This window comes from Barbus barbus (genome assembly GCF_936440315.1).
Source record: "Barbus barbus genome assembly, chromosome: 6".
NCBI lineage: Eukaryota > Metazoa > Chordata > Actinopteri > Cypriniformes > Cyprinidae > Barbus > Barbus barbus.
The window spans coordinates 29,991,641-30,010,142 of NC_136734.1; the positions used below are offsets into that span (position 1 = coordinate 29,991,641).

At 40.2% G+C, this 18,502-nt stretch overlaps 2 protein-coding genes across 3 annotated transcripts; both read left to right on the plus strand.

The window, feature by feature from the left end:
- Window positions 1-1,890: 1,890 nt before the first annotated feature.
- Window positions 1,891-9,448, plus strand: LOC306871083 (DNA excision repair protein ERCC-6-like). The gene is made up of 4 exons (XM_079418774.1): window positions 1,891-2,040; window positions 2,155-2,196; window positions 3,119-4,868; window positions 6,951-9,448. Exons 1-4 carry the CDS (start codon window positions 1,997-1,999, stop codon window positions 9,192-9,194), a joined length of 4,080 nt encoding a protein of 1,359 aa, XP_079274900.1. The 5' UTR covers window positions 1,891-1,996; the 3' UTR covers window positions 9,195-9,448.
- A 1,277-nt stretch (window positions 9,449-10,725) lies between these two features.
- Window positions 10,726-16,650, plus strand: LOC306871709 (uncharacterized protein). Of its 2 annotated transcripts, XM_079419820.1 has the most exons (7): window positions 10,726-10,968; window positions 11,464-11,556; window positions 13,835-13,969; window positions 14,063-14,156; window positions 14,236-14,646; window positions 15,169-15,350; window positions 15,465-16,650. In XM_079419820.1, the coding sequence occupies exons 3-7, from the start codon at window positions 13,953-13,955 to the stop codon at window positions 15,475-15,477; spliced, it is 717 nt and encodes a 238-aa protein (XP_079275946.1). In that variant the 5' UTR covers window positions 10,726-10,968; window positions 11,464-11,556; window positions 13,835-13,952; the 3' UTR covers window positions 15,478-16,650. The 2 variants fall into 2 exon arrangements, with proteins under 2 accessions (XP_079275946.1, XP_079275945.1); XM_079419819.1 differs by lacking the exons at window positions 10,726-10,968; window positions 11,464-11,556 and having other exon boundaries at window positions 13,875-13,933.
- The last annotated feature ends 1,852 nt before the right edge of the window (window positions 16,651-18,502 follow it).

Consider the following 18,502-nt stretch of genomic DNA (forward strand, 5'->3'; position numbering starts at 1 on the left):
TCCTGCAATTTTTCGGATAGCTATATAACTAACTTTTTTTCTAGCTTTTCGTGCTATCAATCCTGTTACAACAGTTTTTGGCCAAGCTCATTACTTTTAGAAACTGGAAGCTTATGAATTTAAGTCCACACAAGCATAAGGGCACAAAGACAGATTAACTCGTTTCCGACGCTGCTGGTTGCAACTACTGACAAACTAAATTTATGTTAAGATTATTTGTTTTGCCTACGTTTATTGTTTTTGCAATGCGCATGTATTCATCAGCACCTGCAGTTTATATAGTAGGCTACTTACCGCTCTCTAATGACTGCAGCAGTAGTCATGTGGGCGAAAATGATAATTTCCCTCTCATTGGAAAAGCATGGTGTTGACCCCGAATGGTCCACATAAAATCATTTCTCCTGCTCGACAGAGCCGTATTGGGTCGGACAACAGAATGGCCAGAGGTGTCACTTCCTGACACTTTTTGTTACCTGATTGATTCTCCAGGCAAGTCCTTTTGAAGAATTTTCAGAGCCTGATGAAATCGGTATAAATACATTTTTAATACTGCAAAACACTTGCCGTCCAGAATAAAAGAGAACATCCCAATTTGTGGGATTTGTGGAAACTGTGGTTCCTAATTATTGTGATCCAACATTTGCCTCGCATTTCAGGATGAAAAGACAAACATTTCAGGTGAAGGATGATCCACTTCTTACCTCCGAGACTGTGTTATGATCGATACGACCTTATTATTTTTATTGTGAGTATTAAGCTTATCATTATTGCTGATCACTGTTGTTGTGCCATGATATTGTAATATTTACCATTATATAATCAGAGGAGCATAGAAAAGTTTATGAAAGTGTCACTCCACAATAAAATATGTATAGTATTTTTATGTTACATTAATCCGTGTCTGCACACCTTCCTGAGGAAAGGATATGGGCCAGAAGACTGTTGCAATTACTACATATTTAGACAGACTTAAAGACGTTCCAGATCTATAATTGTGCTCTTATTATTTCAGTTATTTTGCCTTTAATGTAAATAAACATGTGCAAACAATATACTTGCTCTTGTGAATTTATTTAGATGTTAATTACATTTACTTACAAATTCATCATTATCATGTTGATATGCTGTTACTATAAAACTCTTACGACAAACATGTCTTCTAATATCTTCATATTAAATGACTTCACTTGTGCAGAACACCACACAGCAACTTTTAGGCATTGCACAAAGCAAAAATAAATCGAAATCATAACAAAAAGTAAAGATTAAGCGCCTAACAAGGTCTGACAATTTTTTCTGCACCTTATTGAATCGAAACCAGCATGTGTCCCCATAGCTTGCATTCAAAGCCTCGAGAAATTAACCACTTTTCAACACACCTGGCTGCAGAGTTTCAGAGTTTCATGAAGCTGAGGTTATTTCATATTCATGCAAGCAAATGTAAAAATGTAAGCCTGTAAGTTCAATATATTCAGTACGTGAAGATGTTTCAGGGCTTTAAGTAGGCTACTTTTTAAAAAACTAAATAGAAAGTCTGAAACTCTTTGCCTCTCTGTCTCAAAATATTTATTATTTTAATGTATTTTTATACTTCTGTTGATTCCTGCTCCTTGTTTGTTTTTTTATTTTCCCCTCATTGTTGCTGTTATTGTTGTGAGTATAATAATTATTATGTATGTTGATCATTTGTATTATTTATTGTGTTTATGTATGTTGTTGGATATTCCCTGTCTTGTTGTATACAATCTGCGATTTAAAAAAAAAAAAAAGCTTCATCTCGCCGTGTAGTCAGAGGAGGCAGCTCCACTGTATGATGTTCTTGTGGGAAAGTCAACTGTTTCAAACGCGGCAGCAGTGACGTTACGCGCCTGCTCAGCACAGCAAGCGATTGGGGCAGAGCTGCGCGCCAACAATACATTTGTTCAAAGCCGCTTCCGCGCGATCGAGGTTCCGTTTTTCAAGGAAAATACCTAAAAATAAATAAATAAAGTGAAATATGCAGAGCAATGAAATTAAAGAAATCACTGACAAATTAGGGCGGTAAGTAGGCTAATCAAATCCTCGCATCTGTGCCGCTCACGGTTTTTATTAATAAACCTTTATTCCGACTTAAACATTGTTAGAGCATGTTTTAAAAGTGATTTTCTCTTGCAGCTATCTATCTATAGACACGGAGAAGATGGACAAATACTACAGGTAAATACAACATGCAGATCTAATCTCGGGTGACATTGTCACCAGCCAGAATATGTATTTTACTCTCCACATTGATGGCACGTGAAATGCTACTTTTAAATACCTCGCTCACACTGACAACATTTGTTTCAATGTAGCTGTTTGATACTTTTTGTTCGGTATTGTTACACAGTATGTCGAATCAGAATACTATTGTACTTTCACATCTTTTACCTGGAAAGGTATTAAATTTGTTGACATGTCACTTCAAGCAGTTTCCGGTTGTGCTTTATTCAAAACAACATTTGTAATTTTCTATCATGTATTTATATTTATTTTTTATAGATTTAGTTTTATGGCGGTACAATTTATATAGATGGATAGATTTTTATTTTTCACTTTCACTTTTAGTTCAGTGAAAATGTCTCAGCAAAGATTTGCGGGTAATTGTGCATATCCTTTATTAGTCATGTTACATTATTTGGAGTAGGCTATCACAACAGAATTTATTCAACTTTTCAGCGAAGCGATTATGAAACAGCTCAAATGTTTAAGGCCACATAATGAAATGTGTAAATTTAATTTAAAACACATCTGACTTTTTGCCCTGACTTTATATACTGTAAAAAATAATAAAAATAATTACTACAACTTAAAGTTAATTTTGTCCATAAATGTCCATTTAATTAGTTGACTACACATGTACAGCCATCTCTGTTTCTGTCTGACTAAAGTTATTTAATTAAAAAAACTGCAATTGACAGAAATGTCTATCTTTGTCTCACTTTATCCACAGAGAGAATAAAAACGAATGAAATTATGCTGGTTGAGGTTCATTTACTTTGAGTTTGACAAGGAAAAAAAAGTGTTTTAATGTGGTTGATATTAGTATGTGGGTGTGTATTTTGTTGTTCCTGTGTAACACGCATTGTTATTTTTGCAGTTACTGGCAGGAGGGGAAGGAGGCTGCCTTGCGTGGTGATCTGCCTCGTGTCCTTGAGCTGTTTCAGTTGGCTTACCAGCTGCAGCCGAGGGACAAGCTGAAGAAACGGATCCAGGCCATACAGGATCTCATTCAGAGAGATGAGGAGGAAGATGATGAGGAGGAGGAGTTTGTGAATGTGAATAATAGTGGATTGATGCTTTATAAAGGGCTCTACGACAAACTGTACGACCATCAGAAAGATGGTGTGGCGTTTCTGTACAGTCTCTACCGTGACGAAAGGAAAGGAGGAATCCTGGCTGACGACATGGGCCTCGGCAAGACCATTCAAGTCATTTCGTTTTTGTCAGGGATGTACGATGCAGAGCTGGCCAATCATACCCTGTTAGTCATGCCTACCTCGCTCATTAAAAACTGGGAACGTGAGTTTGCCAAGTGGACCCCTGGCATGAGGGTAAAAGAGTTTCACGGCGCCAGCAAAGCTGAGCGAAACAGGAACCTAGAGCGAATCCAGTGCAAGGGAGGAGTTATCATTACCACATACCAGATGCTCATCAACAACTACGAGCAACTTGGATCATACGGCCATCGTGAGTTTAAGTGGGACTACGTCATCCTGGACGAGGCCCACAAAATCAAAACCTCATCCACTAAAACAGCTAAAAGCGCTCACGCCATCCCTGCTAAACACCGTGTGCTACTGACAGGCACTCCGGTTCAAAATAACCTACAAGAGATGTGGGCTCTGTTTGACTTCGCTTGCCAGGGGTCGCTTCTGGGAACCTCCAAAACATTCAAAACCGAGTATGAGAATCCAATCACTCGTGCAAGGGAGAAAGACGCCACCCCTGGAGAGAAAGCTCTTGGATTGAGTATTTCTCAGAACCTGATGGACATCATCAAACCTTATTTTCTCAGGCGGACCAAAGCAGATGTTCAGAACAAAAAGCAAAACCGTGAAGAAGGCTGTGAAGATGAGGAAGATCAAGAGAACAAATGTCCAAATGCTGGCGAAGGTGTAGAGATGCCGTCACTAACACGAAAGAACGATCTCATCGTGTGGACGTACCTCAGCTCGGTGCAAGAGGACATTTATAACCAGTTTATCTCGTTGGACCATATTAAGGAGTTGCTGACGACTACCAGGTCACCGCTTACAGAGCTTACGGTGTTGAAGAAGCTCTGTGACCATCCCAGACTCCTGTCTAATCGAGCTGTGACTCAGTTAGGCCCGGAGCAAGGTTCCGTCTCTGATGGCATCCATCCAGACGATGAGACCGAGACGGCTGTGAGTCAGATCGATAAAATTTCAGATGACACTTTGGTTGCAGAGTCAGGGAAGCTGCAGTTTCTCGTGTCTCTAATGGAATGTCTCCGTGAAGAGGGCCATCGGACCCTGATCTTCTCTCAGTCGAGGAAGATGCTAGACATCATGGAGCGCGTCCTGCGTAACAGAAACTTTCGCCTGCTGCGTTTGGATGGCACAGTGAAACTGGTAGAAAGGGATAAGCGTATCAAGCTGTTCCAGAAAGACAAACGTTACACAATATTCCTCCTCACCACTCAGGTGGGTGGAGTTGGCATCACGTTGACTGCAGCAAACCGTGTCGTGATCTTTGACCCCAGCTGGAACCCAGCAACTGATGCTCAGGCTGTGGACCGCGCCTACCGAATTGGCCAAACTGAAAATGTCATCATCTACCGACTCATCACCTGTGGCACTGTGGAGGAGAAGATCTACCGCAGACAGGTAAATAAAAATCTTAACTTTACATTTGCTTCACCATGTAGTTTTAATCTTTTTTAAAAAGTAGAGGCTGTTTGATTCGGTAAAAAAAATAAAAATATTCAATTTTGAAGCATCTCATATTGCTGCTGCTTAGATATGCAGGAAAAAAGTAGTAAGGCAGTTTGAATCACATTGAAAAGGATGTACAGAACGCTACAAACTAATAACAAGCAATTCTTATGTTTCCAAATAAATGTTTTTTTTTTCTTTAAATTTGTTTTGTTTTTTTTGGTTTTTTTGTTATCTCAGGGCTCGCAAAATTTCAAAATCCATGGTAGCCCTTCGGGCAGATACTCTTCAGATTTTGGTAGCCCGAAAATTAATTTAACTAGCCCAAATAAAAAATACCATTTTTTTTTAAATATAGAAAATCAGATAAGTCTAAATGTCAATCAAATACCACAAATATCAACAAATACCAATGAAATAATTTTATTTCACTGTTTACAAGGTCTCTGCTGTTTATGAACCTTTTTGAGAGCTGCACAAGTAAATGAACACTGTATGAGTGGGGTTGAACAATGTCTATGGTAACATTTTAAGCCATAAATTGACATGACATTTTCACACAAAAAAATCTTATAAAATGACATTTCAGCTTTTAAACCATTTTTATGAAAATGGACAAATCAAACATATTAATTTAAAACATAAAATATTACTGTCTTAATTGTTTAGATTTTTAGAAGGCACATTAACTTCTTTCAACATTTATAACTGTTTGCTGCATAAAAACATAGGTCGATATTCGCATTGATCTGAACATAAGATAGGCAAACTGTAAATGCAAATTCACAAGTGGCCCTTTAGGAGCAAATGAAATTTTGAAATGTGCAGCGCTCATATTTATTCAATGGCATCATTGCCTTTTGAAGTTTAATCCAGCTGTATTGCGATTCTTGTCTTTCCATCACCAACTGTAAGACCTCTTGAAATTGGAATTAAGACTTTTCTTATACCATTTAACGTATTTAAACCTTTTTATGGCCTTAAATTTGATACAACTAAACTGAGAGTTTTAAGGACCTGAAGAAGCCATGTATTTTAAGGTAGCCCGTCGGGCAGGGAAGTGGTACATTTTGGTAGCCCGACTGGAAAACGCAATAGCTCCGGAACGTCAGGCTAGCAATTTTGCGAGCTCTGAAACTACAAAAAAATTGAGAAAATATTAATTAAAAACTGTACTCTTTACATTCATATTGTTTCTTGTTAGTGCACTTCAGTTGTGGTGTTTTTGTAATATAATAATAATAATAAGAAGAAGAAATTATATAATTGTTTAATTATATTAAAGGGATAGTTCACCCAAAAATGAAAGTTCTGTCATTAATTACTCACCCTCATGTCGTTCCAAACCCGTAAGACCTTCGTTCATTTTCAGAACACAAATTAAGATTAATTTTGTTTGAAATCCGTCTCACCATAGACAGCAACGGAACTACTACATTCAAGGCCCAGAAAGGTAGTAAGGACATCATTAAGATCGTCCATGTGACATCAGTGATTCAACCATAATTTTACGAAGCTACAAGAATACTTTTTGTGCGCAAAGAAAACAAAAGCAACAACTTTATTCAACAATTTGTCTCCTTCATCTCACCCTGGCGCCATTTTAGAGAGTATTAGGATGCATGCGCGTGCTTTGATCTGAACGTAAACATAATGTTGTTTATGTTCAGTTCAAAGCACACATATGCATCGTGATACTCTCCAAAAAAGTATTCTCGTAGCTTTGTGAAATTATGGTTGAACCACTGATGTCACATGTTCCATTTTAACCCCTTGCTGTCTGTGCAGGGTCAGAAAACTCTCAAGTTGTGTCAAGAAGATCATTTAAAAGGTCTTACAGGTTTGGAAGGACGTGAGGGTGAGTCATTAATGACAGAATTTTCATTTTTTTGTGAACCCTTTAAGCATTATTTTTGTGTTAATTATAAAAAAGGAAGACCAACAGATATTGTAATTGTAATATTACTGTTAAACCTTAAATATTTTTTTTATTTAATTGTTGATGTTTTTGTTGTTTCTTTCCAATATCTGCAGGTGTTTAAAGACTCTCTCATCCGGCAGACAACCGGCGATAAGAAGAACCCGTTCCGTTACTTCAGTAAGCAGGATCTGCATGAACTGTTTAAACTTGAAGACACACACTCATCCACCACTCAGCAGCAGCTTCAGGCAATGCATGCACAAAACCGCCGCTCTGACACCAGCCTGGACCAGCACATCGCTCGCCTTCACACCATGGAGATGTTCGGCATCTCTGATCACGACCTCATGTTCACTAAAGAGGTGGCACCCAATGAAGACGACCCTGAGGACGCAGAGTCACATCAGTACATACAAACACGTGTCCAGAAAGCACAAGAGCTCATGCAGGCAGAATCAGAATTGAACGGCCAGCTCAAAGACAGCATGGCCCAGAACACCGAACCCGCTTGGCTCAGGCAAATGAACCAGCCGAAATCTGCTGGTAGAGAGCACCCGGCCCCCCCACGTGTCAAAAAAGAGCCTGTGACAGTGGATCTGACACACAACAGTTACGATGAGTCAGAAATAGAGGAAAATGAGCAGAACTTTTCATCAGTTGAGGATGCGGAGGTGGAAGTTGTAAGTAAAGAAGTGCAAATTGTAGATGAAGAAGACCAAGTGGCAAACGAGTCTCCTTGGTCTGCTGGAGAAAGAAATGTGCATATTAGCCCCGCTGCTGACAAGCTAGCTCATGCTGTGATCATGCTGGATGACAGTTTAGATGAGGAGGACGACTTTTACAGTAATGCAGCATCAGAGAATCAAAACTTGCCAAGTCCTTCTCGCCAGTTTCCAAAGTTGGAAGAACTTTCTATAGCATCTGATGCTCTTGGTAACGAAGAGGTTCAAATGGACAAGCCTAATTTAAAGATGTTTTCATCACCCCAATCTCCAAATGAGGCCACAGCAGGAGAGTCTTTCAAAGCAGAGGTGGAAGTGCTACAGGGAAACTTAAACTTGCAGCTGGAAGACAGTGAAGATATGTTCTTTGTCGAAGAAGAGGAAGTTCGTGAAGCTGAGGAGTCACTAGACGAGGAAAGTCATGGATTTCAGCTTCAGATGGACATCAGTGGAGAAAGGTTGGAAGAAGCAAGTATCCAAGAAAGCAGACAAGATGGTAGCCAAAACAATGTTGAAATCAGCAACTGTAACAACAGTGAGGTCTTCAAACCTAACACTGGTGAAGTCAGCAAGCATGAATCTCCTCTGAGGATCCGTTCTGCTCAAGACACACCTGCGGACGACTCATTTGTGCATTCAGTTCGAAGAAAAAAAAGGCAGGTCATCTCTGACACTGATGATGAAGAAGAAGAGGAGTCAGAGAAGCCCTGTTTAACATGCAGTTCATTGACCAATGGCCTCAGGGGGCTGGGCTTTTCAACACCAAAATCCACTTTGATTGATGGCAGCCAACACCGGCGCAGCTTGAACGTTTCGGTGGCATCAAGAAAATCCTTCGTTGTGTCCATGCTGGAGAATGAGTCGGATGAAGAGTCAGCAGAGCCCAGTGAAGATAAAACCAAATCCTATGAGATTTCGGAAGCTAGTGAAAGTCATACAGATGAATCCGTGGTGGAAGAGGAGGAGCTCAGTGGAGACCAAACCAAATCATTTGAGACATCAGAAGCCAGAGAAAGTCATACAGATGAATCTGTGGTGGAAGAGGAGGAGCTCAGTGGAGACCAAACCGAATCATTTGAGACATCAGAGGCCAGAGAAAGTCATGCAGATGAATCCGTGGTGGAAGAGGAGGAGCTCAGTGGAGACCAAACCGAATCCTATCAAATATCAGAAGCCAGTGAAGCGCATGAAAATGAGTCGGTGGTAGAAGAAGAGGAGCCCAGTGGAGAGACTTTAAACTCAGAAGAGTCCACAAGTCACGAGGAGCTTGAAGAGGTGGAAGAAAGCGTAGATTCAAGAGGAGACCGGGAGCATGAAGAATGGCACAGCGCCCTGCTTGAATCCACTGCTGATGTTGAGCTAGACTCTAACGAAATGATGGACCAGTGTGCCCCTAAAACATACCCTCCGGAAACACACATTCTTCCTGCTAGCTCCACAGTAAGCGATGTGACTGCTGCTAAACCCTCTGAGAACACGTATGAGATGCTGGTGCTGTGTGGGAAACAGTGTTTGGCAGAAGAGAGGAAGCAGGCTGCTCTGGATTTCTTTCTAAAAGCCATAGACATTAATACTGGTGATGCTGAGATCCAGCTCTTGATCATTCAGCTGTACAGGCAGCTTAGCCAACAGTAATATTAAAATGTGCGTTATCATATCTGTCCCATATTTGACAACTTTTTTCTGTCTGTTGGTAAAAAGAAATTGCAGACTGCATGTGAATGAAACATTTAACTGATCAGAGGAACTTTAGAAAAATATGTTGTGTATGTTAATACTGTTAGTGGACTTTCTCAGGAATTCATTTGGTTTCAAACTGTTCAATTTGTCATATTCTGATAGGCTATATACAATAATTGTGGAGAAAAAAATAAATTCTCAGTTTTTGTAGCTTGTTTCCTGTGTGATTTTTCTGCATTCCAGATTTGAATCTACATTTTACAATAATTTTTCCTGAATACCAAACCTTATCTTTTTAAGTTGTTTTATACCTGAACTTTCTTTTCTGTGGTAATTGGCCCAGTGTCACAATGTGTAGCAAATACAATTTATAAATACTTTACATGTTCTGGCTAGTACAGATACAGTAATAGGCTACGTATTACTAGAAAGGTTTTCCCTGTGAAAGATAATCTTATTGCATTTATAAGGCAACAGTAGATCAGAATTGGTACACGGGAGACACATGAGCTGGTAAAGACAGTTTTATTGGTTTATTTCTAGGCGTATAATTATGGCTTGATGCTCATGCCACCATGCACATCATCTACAGCAGAGGTCCCCAACCACCGGGCAGTGGAAGAATTCCTACCGGGTCGCGAGACCGTTCTGGGGAAAATGTGAATAGATATGACGCTCTGTTATTTATTGTGCGTAAATGATTTTTCTAATTATTCTGTATTTTCGTTGTATGCGATTGATATCGAGTAGCAATTTGACGATTTCATGTTAAATTAGTAAATAAAAGATTGTTCTGATCTGTCATAGGCTATTAGGGCTTAAACGGATCGCAGTTGATCAAATCGGTATGCCGCGCTGTCTGAAACACGTCTCTATGCGCGCTTCGGGTGTGTGTCAGTCAGTGGTGGAAAGAGTACTGAAAATATATTGTATTCGCCGCCCTTCACCAGGCTCCCGACGGGAGTGGGTGTGTGAGAGAGGAGGGGCGCTGAACACCTAGGGCTGGCGGCGTGTGATGAGGCGCACCTGATGTGAATAGAGCCTCATCACCGCCGCTGTTTAAACGCCGAGCGCGCCTCTCCTCGGGAGACCGGTCTCTTCCCCGTGCATGCACGCTGGTGTCCTCGTGGGTCCAGGAAGGGTGCGTCGAGGAGGAATGCCGCATCCGTTAGGCGGCTGACGGGCCAGGATGCCGGGCCGTCGAGTCCCCCAGAAGCGCCGGGGGCCCAGGAGATGGAAGGAGCCACGCGAGGGGAGCGCGTGCGGCCACCGGACTCCGCCCCTTCCTTCTGAACACTACCTTCCTGCACAACGAGGACACCAGATTCCCTGTTTATTTGGACACTTTTCCCCTTGGACACTTTATTTTACATTTTTATTGTTTAACAAAAACCTCTCCGAGGCCTGACGCCACACCCACTGTGTCTGTCGTTTGCTCCTCCCCCCATACGGAAATCTAATATATGACATATGTCCCTATATCAGCAAATTCGTCAGTGTTAAATTCCCAGTGTTAAAGCATGTCAGAGTAAAGTGTTGACGTCATAGAGTTAGATTTTGAGAAATTAACACTATCAGAGTTAGAAGCTGATTTGATTCAGTGTAAAACCACAGTGTTACAGGTAACCAACACTTGCCGGTGTTATTTCCAACATCCTGGTATTTATGCAGCGCTGTCACTGAAGAATCTTCAAGGCGCCATTTTCTCTCAGTTTCAGAATAGCAACTGGTAAGTCAAACTACTTCAGTGTTTGTATTTTATAGACTTTCTGTGTGGAAATACAGTTATGAATGTACTGTTAGTTAAATGACTTAAGACAGAGGGACGAATTTTAAATTTGGACTGATCAATCGTAGTTGTTTGTGGAGTTCGTCGAACTAAGCAGTAAGTTACTTTCTTGACTTCTATATGCAAGTTAATAGTTATTCTATACTTCTATCTTTGAATTTAATGTTATTTTAAGTAATTTAATGTACGTGCGTGTTTTAATGGCCGCGTTTTGCACTTTCACAGACATTAAGTAGTTGTATGCCCATGGACATGTAAGTTAACGTTAAGTTTGGACATGGACAAGACGTTTTTTTTTCTCTCCCGCATGGTGCCTAAAAGCATAACGTGCATGTTAATGGTATTTCTGTCTCAGTAAAGGCTATTTTGTGCGCTGTTACAGCCACCAGTCTGTAAAAAAAAAAAAATCAACGTTTCCTTTAATTCGTGTTTTAGCGCCCAAACGAGTGAGGGGAAGCTCAGTCTGGCTCGTGCAGTTCTTCCAGGCGCCATTTTCCCTCGCTTAAGAGAGTTGCTGAACTATAACTGGTGAGTAAATCTACTTGTGTGCCTATTTTAGACTTTGTCTAGAAATTGTTTTTCATGTATTAGTAGAATTATTCCAGATACCGTAAATTTTGGCGGTTCAATCGTGGTTTGTGTAGTTAGTTCGCCGAACTAAGCGGTAATTTCTTGACTTCTATTCAGTAACGTTAGTGACAGCTATTGGAATGCTATTCTAAGTAATTTAATGTACGTGAGTGTATTTTAATGGCCGCGTTTTGCACTTTCACAGACATTAAGTAAAGTTAGTTGTATGCCCATGGACATGGACAAGAAGTTTTTTTTTTTTTTTTTCTCCCGCATGGTGCCTAAAAGCATAATGTACATGTTAACGGTATTTCTGTCTCCGTAAATACGTGTGTGTGGGACATGTCCCCACCACTTTTTACCAGGCTCGATATTGTCCCCACCACTTTTAAAAAGTAACTGAAAAATAGATTGCGTAAGGTATGTATTAAAGGAAAAGCACCATCTACAAATCGGCACTCTTCATAATCTAATTCATTCATTTAACAAATTTTTCCGCCGGTCAGAAGTTTTTCAACATCCTCAAAGATGAATATTAAGTCTCGTTGTGAAACTATCGCGAGATACGCGATATGCGTCATGGGATATGTAGTTTCCTTTCCCTATAATTAATTAGTCTACAGATCCTGTACCTCTTTTAAAATTTATTTGTAGTCTACAATGTTACTGTATTTTAGTCTTAAGGTCTCTGCACACTGAGTCCGAAATTTTCGCATGCGTTTTTTCGCATTCGCAATCTTAAAAATTCGTCACGCACAGAGACCTTGCACACTGTAAGTAAATCGTGACGTATTGTCAAGTACGTCAAGTATTGTCACTGAGTCCAATGCGTTTTAATTAATCCGTTGCGAAAGAATTCGCAAAACTATACAAAATGTCTTCAAGCAGTGAGGATGATTTTGTTGGCCTCTCTCTTTTTAAAAAAAGAAAAAGAAAAAGGAAATATTGGGTCCATCCAATCCTTAGATTGCGCAGAGAGGAAGGAGAGTTCCACCTCCTTATCAAAGAGCTGCGGGATTATCCCGAGAGATTCAAAGTTTATTTCAGGATGTCAGTGCCTCAGTTTGATACTTTGCTAGCGATACTGAATCCACATATTAAAAAGAAGACCACCAATTTCCGTGAACCAATTTATCCTGAACAGAGACTGTCTGAGGTATGGACACACACACAGACACAGACACACACACAGACACACACACACCCCGAACTGCGGCATCGGAAAGGTGCGCGCCAGGCATAAAAAAATAGGCAACAGCAGTTCTTTATATTCTGTATCTTTGTATTCCGCAATTTGTTTGTCATAAAGTGCTCTGTGCTGCAAGACGAAGTGTATTAATTTGTCTGACACCATTTTGGATTTTGGCTTTCGCTTGTACGGTGGCTCTGAATGGTCAAAACACCTTCTCAAAGCATCTCAAAATGCTTTATACGGATGCGAGAAACGCAAATAAAATCGAACCCGATCCGATTTTTTTTGACGGACGACAATTTCGGAGGCAGTGTGCAAACGTGATTGACAACGTGAGGTCGTATTTATTTTTCAACGTGCGAAAATTTCGGACGAAAAATTCGGACTCAGTGTGCAATGGCCTTTACTGTGCGTGGCTGCTTCACTAAAAAGCTTCTTGTATCACTTCCACGCTTTCTTTTGGACATTTTGTTGATGTTTTAACATTTATGCTATAGGTAGCAACATTTACCGTTAACTAGCCTTTACATGTGGGGTGGGGGAGGAAAAAATAGAGCTTTTATAAAAACGTCATAAAAAAAAGATTCGTCAAAACAATTTCATTTATTTAATTAATAAAGGTAGTTTAACTATTTCAAACACAAATTAACTCATTCATGTTTTACACAAGGTTTTGCGTAGTTCAGGATTGGTTAAATTATTTGATTGGATGAGGAAACATTTTGTGGGCTTGTCTTGACTCTTGAGGTAATGTTGATTCTTCGTTCAGCGCGTGCATTGATCACCAACTTTTAGCAAGTTGTCCTTTTAGCAAGTTGTTCCACATTGTGAATGTTACGTTTTTCTTATTTGGATTTTTATAGACATATTTGTGAATGTGATGCATGTGTGGAAATTAAGTGCATTTCCAACTCTGAACTCAGTCCCCAAGTAAATTCGGTTATTAAATAAACAAATAGCAAAACGTTTTGTGCGGTGTCCCCACCACTTTTCAAAGCAAAGTTACGCCACTGCATGTATGTAAATGTAAATGTTTCTTTTCAGCTTATTTAAAGGATTCTACTTGAGAAACCTGGTGGTGTAGCAATCCTAAAGGAGTATGAGGAAACTGGGAGCATATGTGATAGTTCCAGACGACAAATTGTGAACATGTTAGCAGCACATGACAGAAACTGAAGGGTATATTATTCCTTAATGTTACATTGCATTTTTACTTAATTTTTTTTTTACTGTGTAATACCATTGTATTGTTTCTGTAACATTTTAAATTAGGAGGATTCCACAACGACTGACCAAGGAAAAATATGCTCATGGTATCATCAGCTTGTTCCCAGCCCTGAAAGATCCACTGTCTAAGAAAGGCTATGTAAGTTGTAATAAAATAAATTTAGAGAGCAGCTCCCATCAGCATCTGTGAATTGGTGCATTTCTTTCGTTAAATGCAGGCTTGTTCCTTCATCACAACTCTGCAACCTGTGTGTCAAGTAGAATTGCATGTTGTGTTTTGTTGTACTTGGGAGCATTTCTATGATGCACAGAGTGGATCAGGCTTCCTGGCTTGGAGGCTGAAGACTATACAAAGAAAGACAAAGCTTTGCCCTCACTCATCTAGTTCTTCTAGTTCAGGAGTGACAGGAGGTGGTCCGACACTCATCAGGAGTATAAACAACGAACATCAACTTGAGGAGGAGCAGTGTAAACAGGCTATTTCTTTGATGACCCATACCAATGATCAGGAGACCATATTCCAGAAGATGCAAGAAACATTTGAGTATCGACAGAGACTGATCCACAAGACTGAAACTTCAGCTACAGTTTTGTCAGTGTTCCCAAGACTGTTGGACACAAAAGGATTAGTAAGTTTAAAATGACTGTGGATATTACTGTAAATAAAGTGTCAGTAAGGAAGCATACAATTAATCCACACAATTTAACTGGTATATTGAAAGTCTTTTGAAGTAACATCAATTAGGTCTGATCAATTCAAACGTCAATTAATGTTAAAAAAAATTGTCAGTCAAATGTTAAAACAATCTTGCATACCACATTAACGTTTATGTTGCCAACAATGTTTTGAGTTTGAGCCGATCTTCTCACTTCAAAAAGACTTGGAATAAACTATTTGAATTGTATGAATTAATATCATGCTACCTTTACATTTTGGAGTTTCAAAGTGTTGGTAGCTGTTGATTTTCATTATATTTGCATTTCACGAAGCTGAGAGAGTGAGTATTAAAGATATCTTTTGTGTTTCAAAGAATGTCATCAGGGTGGTAAGTTTTCATTTTGGGTGAACTCTCCCTTAAATAATGTTCTGCTCCTTGCTTGCGTTTTTTTTTTTTTTTTTTTTTTCTCCCCCATGTATCTTAATGTTTTAGATTCTTCAAGACTTCAGCCTTCTCTTTGGACCTGAAACGTCTGCTAGACTTCTAGAAAGGTGGCCATCATACAAACCAAAGTTGATAAAGGAGGCATCAATGCTTGCGTCGACACCATATCTGGAACAGCTTTTACAATCAGCCAGAGAGGAACAAGAGGAATCCTGTGAAGACATCTTAAAGTATTTATATATTATATATTTTTGCATAATTTATTTTTGTAGTTTTTTTTGTTGTCGATTTGATTAAATTTGTTTGACATTAGTTTTTAGTAGTTGAATCAATTGTTTTTGCAGGTTGGGACAGTGATATGTCCACTTTACTTCTGCTGTTGCACGTCCGGTCACCTCAACCAGCTGGGAGAAAGAGGACTACTAAGATCAGTGCACGTCAAGCCGTGGATCACCTCGTAGATTTTCATAAGGTGTGTTATGATTTCATGAATTTGTACATACTCTAAACTCCATAAATCACTGAACTGAATATGTTCTTTTGAATATATTCTGGTATTTGATTTAGGGATGCCAACGATTAATCAACAATTGATTAATTGTCGATAATCCTTTAAACTGATTAAGCATGGACGCCATTAAAGGATTAGTTCACTCCAGAATGAAAATTTCCTAATAATTTACTAACCCATTGTCATCCAGGATGTTCATTCTTTTCTTTAGTCAAGAATAAATTAAGGTTTTTGAGGAAAACATTCCAGGATTCTTCTCCATATAGACGAGATCAACAGGTTTAGTTTCAGTGCAGCTTCAGAGGGCTCTACACGATCCAAGTCGGGGAATAAGGGTCTTATCTAGCGAAATTATCATTTTCTTAAAATACAGAAATTTATATACTTAACCACAAATTCTTGTCTTGCAGTATGACTTTCTTGCGTTACGTAGACTACTGTGTCGGTGCAGTTTACGTTCCGTTGAGTAAGACTAGATGTTCCCTTGTCTAGTTAGTCTCTCGACATTAAGTATAATAATTGCTTTCTCTTTGAATATATTTTTAAATGTAATTTAGTCCTGTGATTTTTCAAAGCTGAATTTTTGGCATCATTTCCTAGTTGAAACGCCTTGATGCAGATCTGGCAAAGAGTGCAAGTTGAGTATGTGTGTTTAAAAAGTGTTTTTTTTTTTTTAATTTTTATAGTGTAAAGCCCTTTGAAACTGCAATTTGAACCTTTGCTGACATGCATGCACGCATGTACCATTTGCCAGTGCGCTATTGATGCGTTGTATATTAGCCATTACATTTAATAATTAAATGGTTCTATTAAGTTATCATTCACTGATTAAAAAAATCAAATTCAATTTCAAATTCAAATTTTATTTGTCACATACATATACATACATAGTACGACATGTAGTGAAATGTATTGTACGACTGTCCAACAAATTGTCCAACAAAATTAAGAAAAACCTCAAGTTTACAAAAATACAAATAGAAAAAGTACAGTAAACATGTATACAGAAATAAACTAGCAATAAAATAACAAATAGATATGAGAATAAAAATAGAATGATTCTATATAGATTCTATAAAAAGTAAAGTGTATGTCAGTGATAAAGTGTCCGTGTGCTGTGCAGTGCAGTAAAGTGTATAAGTGAGTAAAAGGAATACTAAAGACAAAGACAAATGGTATGCAAGTCAAATGGTATGTAAGTCCCGCTCATTTATCCTTACATAACCTTCTACAAATTAGTGCAGATTGTATTTGAAAATGTGCAAAGTGGAAGTGTGGGGTGATGTGATTAGAGTGGAGAGTGGTTAAGACTCCGAATGGCCTGTGGGAAGAAGCTCCTCATTCTCTCTGTGTTCGCCTTCATGGAGCGGAAGCGTCTCCCTGAACGCAGCAGAGAAAAGAGTCCATTGTTGGGATGGCTGAGGTCCTTCACTATCTTCCTGGCCCTGGTCAGGCACCGCTTGCTGTAGATGTTCTGCAGGTCAGGGAGCTCGGTGTGAATGGTACGTTCCGCTGAACGCACCACCCTCTGGAGGGCTCGTCTGTCCTGCATAGTGCAGTTCCCGAACCAGGAAGTGATGCTGCCCGTCAGGACGCTCTCGATGGTGCAGGTGTAAAAAGTCTTAAGCACCCGAGAGGGAAGTCTAAAGTCCTTTAAGCGTCTCAGATGGTACAGACGCTGCCTGGCCTTCTTCACCAGGGTGCTGGTATGACAGGACCAAGTCAAGTCCTGCGTGATGTGAACACCCAGGTATCTGAAGCTGTCCACTCTCTCCACTGGAGTCCCGTTGATCGTGATCGGCTGGTATGACCGCTCCTGCTTCGTACTGAAGTCCACTATCAGCTCCTTAGTTTTGCTGATGTTCAGGTGTAGACTATTCACCTGGCACCAACTCTCCAGGTTCTTAATCTCCTGTATGTAGGCCGTCTCGTCGTTGTCTGAGATCAGGCCCAACACAACAGTGTCATCAGCAAACTTGATGATGGTGGTGGAGTTGGAAGTGGCCACGCAGTCATAAGTGTACAGTGAGTACAGCAGGGGGCTCAGAACACAACCTTGAGGGGCTCCAGTGCTTAGGGTGATGGAGGATGAGGTGTGTTTACCCATCCGTACGGCTTGCTGTCTGTCCTTCAGGAAGCTGGAGATCCATTGGCACAAGGATGTGCTGAGACCAAGGACCTCCAACTTGGAGGTGAGTGTGGAGGGAATTATGGTGTTAAACGCTGAACTGTAGTCCACAAACAGCATTTTTACATAATTCCCTTTTCTGCAGTCCAGGTGACTTGTTGTGGTGTGGAGGAGGTGTGAGATGGCATCCTCCGTGGAGCGGTTATGCCTGTATGCAAACGGTAGTGGATCCGGTGTGTCTGGTAGTGATGCAATGATGAAGTCTCTGACCAGTCTCTCAAAGCACTTCATCACCACTGATGTGAGGGCTACAGGGCGATAGTCGTTTAGGCAGGTGGGCTGCGGTTTCTTGGGGACAGGAACAATGGTGGACTGCTTAAAGCATGAGGGGACTATGGACTGTTCCAGGGAGAGGTTGAAGATCTCTGTGAACACCGGTGCTAGCTGGTCAGCGCAGGCCTTCAGAACCCGACCTGTGATGCCATCTGGTCCTGCTGCCTTCCTGATGTTCACTCTCCTGAATGCCCTCCTCACGTCATGCTCCGTGATGGTGAATACGTTGTCCTCACCGGCTTCCTCAGCGTGCATGCAGTTAGCACTGCTAGCGCCGTTAGCGTGATTAGCTGCAGCCTCGAAGCGAGCATAAAAGGTGTTCAGCTCGTCAGCCAGAGAAGCGTCCGCATTCCCCGATCAGGAGGGTGGTGTTTTATAGTCCGTGATGGTTCTAAGTCCCTGCCACAGAC

Excerpts from the sequence above, each read along its gene's own strand:
- LOC306871083 (XM_079418774.1), top strand. The coding sequence starts at position 1,997 with ATGCAGAGCAATGAAATTAAAGAAATCACTGACAAATTAGGGCG. Across the intron at positions 2,041-2,154 it reads ATCACTGACAAATTAGGGCG|CTATCTATCTATAGACACGG; the intron begins GTAAGTAGGCTA and ends TTTCTCTTGCAG. Across the intron at positions 2,197-3,118 it reads AAGATGGACAAATACTACAG|TTACTGGCAGGAGGGGAAGG; the intron begins GTAAATACAACA and ends TTATTTTTGCAG.
- LOC306871709 (XM_079419819.1), top strand. The coding sequence starts at position 13,890 with ATGAGGAAACTGGGAGCATATGTGATAGTTCCAGACGACAAATT. Across the intron at positions 13,934-14,062 it reads ATAGTTCCAGACGACAAATT|GAGGATTCCACAACGACTGA; the intron begins GTGAACATGTTA and ends ATTTTAAATTAG. Across the intron at positions 14,647-15,168 it reads TGTTGGACACAAAAGGATTA|ATTCTTCAAGACTTCAGCCT; the intron begins GTAAGTTTAAAA and ends TTAATGTTTTAG.